The sequence below is a fragment of the Lineus longissimus genome, chromosome 16 (genome assembly GCF_910592395.1).
Source record: "Lineus longissimus chromosome 16, tnLinLong1.2, whole genome shotgun sequence".
Taxonomy (NCBI): domain Eukaryota; kingdom Metazoa; phylum Nemertea; class Pilidiophora; order Heteronemertea; family Lineidae; genus Lineus; species Lineus longissimus.
The window spans coordinates 8,075,849-8,085,613 of NC_088323.1; the positions used below are offsets into that span (position 1 = coordinate 8,075,849).

Sequence of the window (9,765 nt, forward strand, 5' to 3'; positions counted from 1 at the left end):
TCGTTGGACACATGTTCGATTGCGACATCTTTCATTGTAACATCTAACTAAACAAGCTTGACATAGGCCAGACTCGAACCCGGGTATTCTGCGTGATAAGCATATGTTATCCCACTAGGCTATTGAACTTTCTATTTAGATCAATAACATTTATGCCTATTTAAAAGTAACATCTGTTTAAGGTAATAAGAGCGCCTATTGATTATGCGCGTCACAGCTGTCATGTGATATCTCATTCAGTGTGGCACATGCATGGGAATAGGGTCAATTTCTCTGCTATTTTTTAACGGATATTTGCAAATGAGGTATCCTTGGAAAGCTATTGACGTGTACTTTCTGTTGGAATACAGTAAGTCATGATTACATTAACCCATTGAGCTCTAGTATTCCCTTACCATTTCATTGACCATTTCATTGCAACGCTTCACTGGGAATCTCATGAATGATAGAATATATGTATTGTGGTGTCTGGTTCTTAGGGGTTTCTAAGCTATTTTGAGACAAAAAGGCCTGTAAGGGCTTTGGTCAAAATAGCTTCAAAATACCTATATTCCAGGCAAAATTAAGGCCTCTAAAATTCATGGAGCGTGGCTTTATGCCACATATGGTAATTGATAAACTATTCTTTATTGTAATATTGTAATATCGGCTCTCATTAGCAATTCAGTCATGCGCATTTTGGTCCTTAACAACGATCCCTGTCAGGAGGATGGTTGCTATGCCTATGTAAACACCTTGGTGTGTTTTGTCATGGATGATCGTTGGACACATGTTCGATTGCGACATCTTTCATTGTAACATCTAACTAAACAAGCTTGACATAGGCCAGACTCGAACCCGGGTATTCTGCGTGGTAAGCATATGTTATCCCACTAGGCTATTGAACTTTCTATTTAGATCAATAACATTTATGCCTATTTAAAAGTAACATCTGTTTAAGGTAATAAGAGCGCCTATTGATTATGCGCGTCACAGCTGTCATGTGATATCTCATTCAGTGTGGCACATGCATGGGAATAGGGTCAATTTCTCTGCTATTTTTTAACGGATATTTGCAAATGAGGTATCCTTGGAAAGCTATTGACGTGTACTTTCTGTTGGAATACAGTAAGTCATGATTACATTAACCCATTGAGCTCTAGTATTCCCTTACCATTTCATTGACCATTTCATTGCAACGCTTCACTGGGAATCTCATGAATGATAGAATATATGTATTGTGGTGTCTGGTTCTTAGGGGTTTCTAAGCTATTTTGAGACAAAAAGGCCTGTAAGGGCTTTGGTCAAAATAGCTTCAAAATACCTATATTCCTACCACCACAATACATATATTCTTAGCTCCCAAGCAACGAGGTCTGTCCTCTTCGTCTCGCATGGTGGCCGGGTTCGTATAGCGCGGGAAGAGGAGGACAGGACAACTCTCTTGCGCCACCCTTTTCCTGATGGAAGGGTGGATATTTTGACATGCACATGAAGAAAGAATAACTCATATACGACGTATTTGTGATATGAAAAAAAACTTTCATTTCTGTTGTCTTTTCACATCGTTTTGTTAGATTTTTCTTCATGCATAACATTTTTATATGCTTAAAGACCCAGGCGCGTCCGACCTCGTGACAAAAATGCAGTTTTAGACATGCTTATGCATTTTTATTCTGTTTCCCTGATTGGGTTTTTGATGACGACAACACATGTACATTGTATGTGTGCCCGGGCTGAGAGTTTGCTTAACTCACTATATAGAGGAATACATCTTATTCTTAATGCTCTTGGTCTACGTACATGTTCACCGCTCGAGTATACGCGTTTTATTTTTATAATAGGGGACAATTTTAGCGTCTGATCGACTGCATCCTTTACAACAGCAAAGGTAAGAAACATTTCATTTTCTTCATCGGTCTTACTCTTTTGACATTTACATAAGTTGCATAGTAAGCAATGAAACCTATATCGGGGTTTCAGATGAGCTCTAAATAAACCGTTAAAAACCACACGCGTGCAACTATCTAATTCGTTAATAATTTATTTTTTTAGGAAATTGCTCATCAGTTCGTCAAAAAAAAATAAAAAATTACTCAATTTAAAAATCTATACTTGCTCGCGTATGGTCTTTACATGCATTCAGCCAACAAGTTCTACAAATAATATTCATTTTACAAGAAGAGATACACATTATTAATGGATACATGATGCGCTTGTTATATATGCTGTCAGTCTGCCCCATACAATATCTCTTTTAAGCTTTTTGCGATGTGGAAATGGAGGAAACTGGAATCGAACACTGCTTTATGATCAGCGGCAAATGTTTTTGTCACAAAATTGTTCACCATTTCATCGTTTTCGTTCGAACGATTCTTATCAAAACTGTTCACTATATCTCGCATGGTGTGGCTTCTACATTTTTGGAAAATATAGTAAATAACGTGTTGTCCACAAACTGTACTGAGTGGGTTTTGGATCATGCGTGTATTTCGCCTGTAATGTTTTCTTGTGCCTAGAAAATCGTAGAATGTTGATACAGCTGGCAAAAAGCCGTACGGATCATAATATTCGGGTATTTGATTTGGAGAAAAGTAAAAACCAATCCAATGTTTGCCTTGACCGGAAGCGATGTCCGTATTCACAACGTATGCACATGGTTTTCTGTCTCTTGGCTCTAACGGCAGTGTATCAGCCGCGCAAACTTCAACGAAGGTTGTTCGTGTTTCCAAATGTCGTTTGAGAAGACGATCGATTTCCTTATTATTCATTGAAGGTGACTGTGCGATTGTTGTCAATTTCCACAATAGCGTCGAATTCCATATAAACTACAATAGTTATACTCTTATCGGCTGGTTCTTTCAAACGAATGTCAAGACTTATGTTTCCTTCACGTACCAAGTTGAAATTGGAACCGTTTGAATCATCTGCTAACAGGTTGAAGACGTAGAGAGCGTATCCTTTCGGATAATCCTCGTTCGTGTTTATACCTATTCCCTGGTCAGTTCCCCAAACGTTAGTTCCGTGTAATACCGTGAAGTAACCGGGTAGGAACTGATCGTTGCCGTAATCGAGTTTGATCGTTTCAAACGGTACTGGCGTTCGGTTTTGTCGCAACGTATTACTCGACACATTGAAGTGTTGAAAGTTGAACGGGTTCTTGTCCAGCGTTCCGTTGAAAGCGTCGGACTCCACCAATCCTACGACGATTCTTCCCGGTAAACGACCCTGTAACAAGTTATTTTCTGACAAATCCGAACGGTTGGCGCCACGTGTATAAAACTTCATTTGAACCGATGTTACGGGATATTTGGCGGGTCCTTGCAAAAGACGTTCCTCATGGCTAAGGCGAACATGTTCGGCAATAGTTTTGATATTGATTTTCAAAATCGCTTCCTCCAAACTAATCGTGTACTCCTGGTTGTTATCCTTGGCCATTAAGACAAAACTGGGGTCTTGTCTCACCAATCTTACCGTCAGTTTTACTTGACTCAGAATTAATTTTTTCTGCGCAAAGAGTTCGTTGTGAATCTGCCCAAGGCATTCTACCGTTTTACTGCCTTTTGTCCACTTAAAGCGAAGTAATATGATAATGAGGTGATAGGAATGTAGGTATTTTGAAGCTATTTTGACAAAATCCCTTACAGGCCTTTTTACCTCAAATTAGCTTAGAAACCCCTAACAACCAGACACCTCATTATCATATTACTTAGGGAATACTACAGCTCAATGGGTTAATTCCCTAAAATAAATGGCCTTTTTACTGTCTTCATTATCCAAAATTCAAGGAAAAATTCAAGTAAATTAAATGTATTATCCAATAGCAAATCAACATAAAAGTAAATTCACCTATGACTTCTTTAATTTAGAAGTAACTGTTAACAGTAACAATTTCTTCAGACTACAAGAAACTAAGATAACACCTGGGTTTTTGAGCCTGAAAAATAAGAAAGACTGTCTGCGACTGGAAAAGAATCCATTATCGTTTTACCAGAACCAATTTAACATGGCTGTTTGGTTTGCTACTACCGGTTGTGGTATTTCAATAGATGATCACTTGAATCACAGTGATCCATTGATAAGGTCAATTTACAGATTTCATGTTTACTATCAAATATTGAAGATCATGAAGAATCTAGAGATACCAATTCCAGGTGAAAGTGATTTCAATGAGACAAACAATAACATTAACCGCAGGAAACTAGGAGGGTTATTGAGTGAATTTGGTTTAAAAGACGAATATGATTTCTCAGTGTTTGAAAGTAATGAGGGGTGGACTTCCTGGAGTGTACCGGATTACAACCCGAACATAACTGATCCCGGATATTACATTAATGATTCTAAAATAAATTTCTTCCTCATGCAAGTTCATGAAAATAGAATGCCACCAATGTTTAAATCTGATTGGGATGCTGGAATGGCTAATTTCAAATATCCAGATACCTTCATTAAGGATCATGTCAGGAGACACAAGAATGTATTTGATGTAATTACACAAAATGAATGTCAAACCTATCAACAATTCATGATATTTAAATCAAATGGTTTCTCTAATCCTGGAATAGAGAGGTTGAATGACACAATAAGAACATATGTTTACTGTATTCTGGGTGCTCAGGCGTTGACCAGAACACCAATAATTGGAGTAGCGGGTACAGAATTGGATGCTCAGAAGGAATTTAACAAACTATTAAAGGACTCGATTAATCAACATCCTGATATTCCCACTTCAATTCAAAGATACCAAAAAGCAGTGAGTGACACTCATACAAGACTAGATTATGTAATAGCACCAGGATTGTATGTCATAGGGTCAAATATGGTACTCGTTATTGGTAAGCTGGATAACTACAATAATAACATTTTAATAGCACCAAAAAATGCTAAACGGACATTAACCACAAAAAGACCTTACCACCACCACTGATGGAAGGAAATAGTTCTAAGAAAATAAGAGTTAAGAGTAGTGTTGATACTGTCAAGACGGACTTCGTCCTGAGAGCAGAGCTCGAGACCATGTCATACACCAAAGAGTAATGTTGAATCACCAAAAACAACTGAAACATCAAATAATACTCCTACTACTAAACGGGACACCAAAGTTGAGAGGGAGGATGATACTCATGAAACAATTAAATTCATGCTTTACTCAGTTGTTGGTACATTGATTGTTTTTATGGTTAGATAAATAAGTAATTATGGCTGAAGGAGGTGAAGATTATGAAATGGATGATTACGATACTTATTACGATCCTGATGTGGATGATCCTAATACAGGTGAAATCAATAGAAATTTTCAAGATGACGGCACAACATACAATACAGGTAATACAAACTTACTACTGAAACTTCATTCACTACAACTCCAGGTAGAGTAAGAGGTATTGATCCGCAACTAGAGCAAGAGAAGAGTTGGCTACTATTTAAAGAGGATAAACTTGCAAAAGCATTGGAAGATACAAAATGGAAATATGACAAGAACAAACTGAGTAATCTAGCATCACGTATTTATGTGTACAACGAAGATCCTTACTTCTGGCCAACAGATGAAGAACTCGCAAACTTTACAGAACCACAAAAGGAAAATATGAAACCAATCACTAATCCTTTTAATAATCAGACTAGCTTGATCATTCCTTTAACTAAGGGTGATAGTAAATTCTTTGCTGAAAGCACATTAAAGTATAAGTTTGGTACTAATTTTGTTAATTATTTAAAAGGTATGATTGCACCTGATGAGCCAGCACCTATGGAAGGACCTAGAATGGCACCTATGGAAGGCCAGGAATCAGTAAGTCAAACACAACCGGTATCAACTCAAGCTGTTGAAACACAGTCACTAATTAATGAGGTAAACAGTTCAAACCAACCAATAGTTCAACTGATAGATTCTAATGATGATGAACTTAAAACACTGGGTTTTACTGAAAACGCTTTGAGAGAACTTAGAGGGTTAAAACAGGCTGGTGATGATCTAGCTGCAGTAAAGAGAGATAAGGACATGCAAATAGAGGAATTAGAAAAAAAACTTCATAATTTAACAAGAGACTATGTAAAGTATGTAGAAGAAGGTTCTGAAGATACGGGGGAGTTGAAAAAGCAAATAGATGAACTAAATGACAAATTGTATGAGGAAATGTCAAAGGTATGGAGGTTAGACAATGACAGGGAGTCACAAACTAGAAGAATTAAACGTTTAATTGTTGATGTTCTAAAGAAACCAGATTCAACTATTCCTCTAAAGGACAGAATAAAGTTACTTTTTAAGACGTATGGTGTAACCATTAGCGCCATAATAACAGCTGTTGTAATGACATTTACAACTCTAGGTCTCAGTATCAGTAGTGCTTTAAGTGGTGCCACTAAATCTGTAAAACCAACTCCAGGACCAGACCCAACTCCAGGACCAGACCCAACTCCAGGACCTACACCAGAACCTGGGCCAGGACCAAAACCATCAATACCAGATAAAGTAAAAGAAGGTCTCAAGAAGTTTGCTGAATGGCTAAAAGAACTGGCCAAGAAATCAGCTGCGGCTTTACCGGGAATCATCGGTTCTATCGTATCATTTCTCCTGAAATCAATTGGTGCAGTTGTTGGCTTTCTAGCTGAACATCTGATCATAGCAGTTATTGCTATTGTGAGCTCAATAATCTGTGGTTTAATTGGGGGTGTTAAAGCCTTAAAATCACGTAAAGCCTTAAAATCACGTAAAAGGTCTTAGGTGACCTTCTATAAAAAAAACAATGTTTAAAAAAATAATTATCATGTAAATATGAATAAATACATCTCATTAAAAGATTATTATTCTAGTGAGTGGAACAATGAGAATCTTAAAGGATACATTCGTCCTAGGGTCATGGATCGAGCTATGCTCTCAGGACTGCGTCCGACTAGAAATTTTAGTGAAGAAAATGACAGCAAGAATTATGACAGTGGGAAATTTGATAAGCCTACTCGAGCTATGCTCTCAGGACGAAGTCTGACTGAGACACACAAAGTAGTCCTTCCAAAAATGAAAGAATATGACGTCAGTACCAACACTAATGCCAAATTCTGCCGTAATTGCAAACGTTGGACACTTTTTGAGTATCAAAAGAATTTAAATTTAGCCAGGAACGCCGCTAAAACTGTGAAGTATCAATTCTGCATTGTTTGTAATGCAACCAGTTATGATGATGATTTTAAGACTCTTGAGATCAATATTGACAACAAGATTCGTTATTTTGACATTATTCTTAGAAAGCTTGGATGGAGACGTTTGTCTGAATCGGTTCTCAAATATTTAAAAGACTTTGTGGAAGGGTATTTACAGTGCTACTTTTCAAGTCACAGAAAATGTCTTAGTAAGCAGAGATATGAAAGTACAGTCCACTTAGCTTTAAAAATGGGTATTAACACTCTCCCCTCTAAGTTACGGGAAAAGGGGTTACATGGCGAGGCCATACTTGTTGAATTTCACTGTGGGGAATATGACTGGTTTCTTGCCATTGAATTTATCAACAGGGTTATTGGTAAACCCCAATTAACAGATGAGAATATCACTGACCTTAGACTAGTGTACTATGCTTTCCTTAGATTTCTGCATTACTGTGGTGTGAAGGTCACAGTTAACTACAAGGTATTTTTACACCAAGCCTTTAAAACGCTGAAAATTGATTATGTAATATTTAGTCCTTTTTTAACCAACAAGGAGCGAGGTTATGATTTGGAGAGATTATGGTATGATTTCACTCAAAGTATTTTCTTCCAGAATTACAAGGTTGAGAAGGAATATGACCAGGAAATTGACAAGCAGTTTGACGTTTTATTGAGTGCTAGTGCAGGTCGAGACATTAACTGCATCAGTAGTATTAAGTTAGCACCAGCCTGACTTTGTCCTGAGAGCATAGCTCGAGCTAGTGTTAAGTGCAATAAACTTGTGAAAACAGCATTTTGCACTTAACACTCATTTTTCTATTATTTTAAATGAACAGTCAGCAAATGAATAGTCAGACATCATCTGTAATTGAACAACAAATGAAACATATTGGTGTTATCAATCAAAACCCAGTAGGACTTCGTCTTGAGAGCATAGCTCGAGTCGGTCGCAGTCCTGAGAGCATAGCTCGAGTCGGGGCTTCTAACCAACAGAACACTGGTAGTTACCAACAGAACAGTACTAACTTTCAACAGAACTGCACTACAAATCAACAAGTTTCAAACAAGCAGTTGAATAGTTCAAATTTAGTTACTCCTAGTCAAGGAATAGTCAATTCTAGTTGTCAACTAGGATCAACTAGCAATCAACAAGGTTCAAGTAGCAATCAACAAAATTTGAACTATTTGACTGATAGTGGCCTTAAAGCCAAACAAGACTTAGAAATTTTAGTTGCAACTGGGAAAAGCAAGTATTTACTTAATAAACAACTAACTTTAAATGACTAAGATAATATGACAGAAAAAGGAACTCTTAAAACACCACAGAATCTATCAGGCAAAGATGGCTGCCAGACTTAATGATTCTTTGGGTAAGACAGTACTTAAAGCTTACACTAAATTATCAAGGTGGTTATTACCAATAGATGACGAGGATGATCTTTACCATGACCTCAGAAATGATTACATCGTTACCAATGAACTTGACAAATGGCTTGGATGGGTTAGTATCAAAATGGGAGCACTAACTGCACTTGCTTCAACAACACTTATTACTTTAGGCCATTGTCATGAGGAATCATCAATGAATACATCGGGTATGACTGTCTCTGAATGTGACAAACCAATAGATGAAAGTCTAGATATCACAGGTAGTGATGATAAAGAAGACTAAATTAACCTGGTTATGAGAACATAGTTCGAATTAAATTCGGCCAAGATAAATGGAACTTGAAACTGTAACTGATACTACTCGAGCTATGCTCTCAGGACAAAGTCCGACTAAAGTTTCAGTGTCTAAGAAACCTCGATCAGAGAAACAATTAGCATGGTCTAGAGAACTGGGTAGAAGATCTCAGGAATTTAAGAGGACAAAAAAGGATAAGACGACATTTAAAGTACAGTACTCCTCCCCAAACAACAGAGTTGTGGAAAAAGAGGAAGAAGAAGTAGAGGAAGAAGAACCACAATCTCAAAATACTGATGTATCACTGCGTGAATCTACCAGTAATACCTATGTCTATGTAGGTTTAGGTGCAATTATTTTAGCAGCATTTATCATGTTTAAGAAACTTCCTAAAAAAGTAAGTAAAGAGCAGCGATCAGGCTTGAATCGAGCTATGCTCTCAGGACAAAGTCCGAATGAAGCAGTCATGAAGGGATCACTCATGAAGGAGTCAATTAACCCTCTTGTTAAACCTGTAGTTAAAGAGAAGAAATGTACTATTCCTTTAATGGAATGATCTCATCAGGTGGTCAGACTTCGTCTTCAGAGCATAGCTCGAGTCCGAGGTGCTTGTCTTCACCACAAGAGTTTAACTCTATTCGGACTTTGTCCTGAGAGTTTAACTCTATTCTTAACTCTAAAGAAACCTCTGTTCCTCTGAAATTAACTAGCTTACCATTCTCATCAGTGATTTCGAATTTTATGTGATTAGTACACTTATTTATCGTTTTCTTACAATTCGGTTCATATCGCTGCATTTTTATTTGGTCACCATCTTCTACAGGTATGATGCAGAAAATGTTAGATGGTTTATTGTTGTAGAGGGTCTTAGCTTTGTCAACCAAATTAGCTTGCAGGAATAGATATTTCCTGTAAAAGTTGAGTGGTCTTGTGGAGTGGTATTTTCCTTTCTTGTTGAATTT

General features: G+C 37.3%; 1 protein-coding gene across 1 annotated transcript; it reads right to left on the minus strand.

The window, feature by feature from the left end:
- Positions 1-2,742: 2,742 nt before the first annotated feature.
- LOC135500829 (uncharacterized protein F54H12.2-like) lies at positions 2,743-3,417 on the minus strand. Its single transcript, XM_064792488.1, has one exon. The coding sequence runs from the start codon at positions 3,415-3,417 to the stop codon at positions 2,743-2,745; it is 675 nt and encodes a 224-aa protein (XP_064648558.1).
- Positions 3,418-9,765: the final 6,348 nt, after the last annotated feature.

What these genes read in the sequence shown, in the direction of transcription:
- LOC135500829 (XM_064792488.1), bottom strand. Translation starts at nt 3,417, where the DNA reads ATGGCCAAGGATAACAACCAGGAGTACACGATTAGTTTGGAGGAAGCG.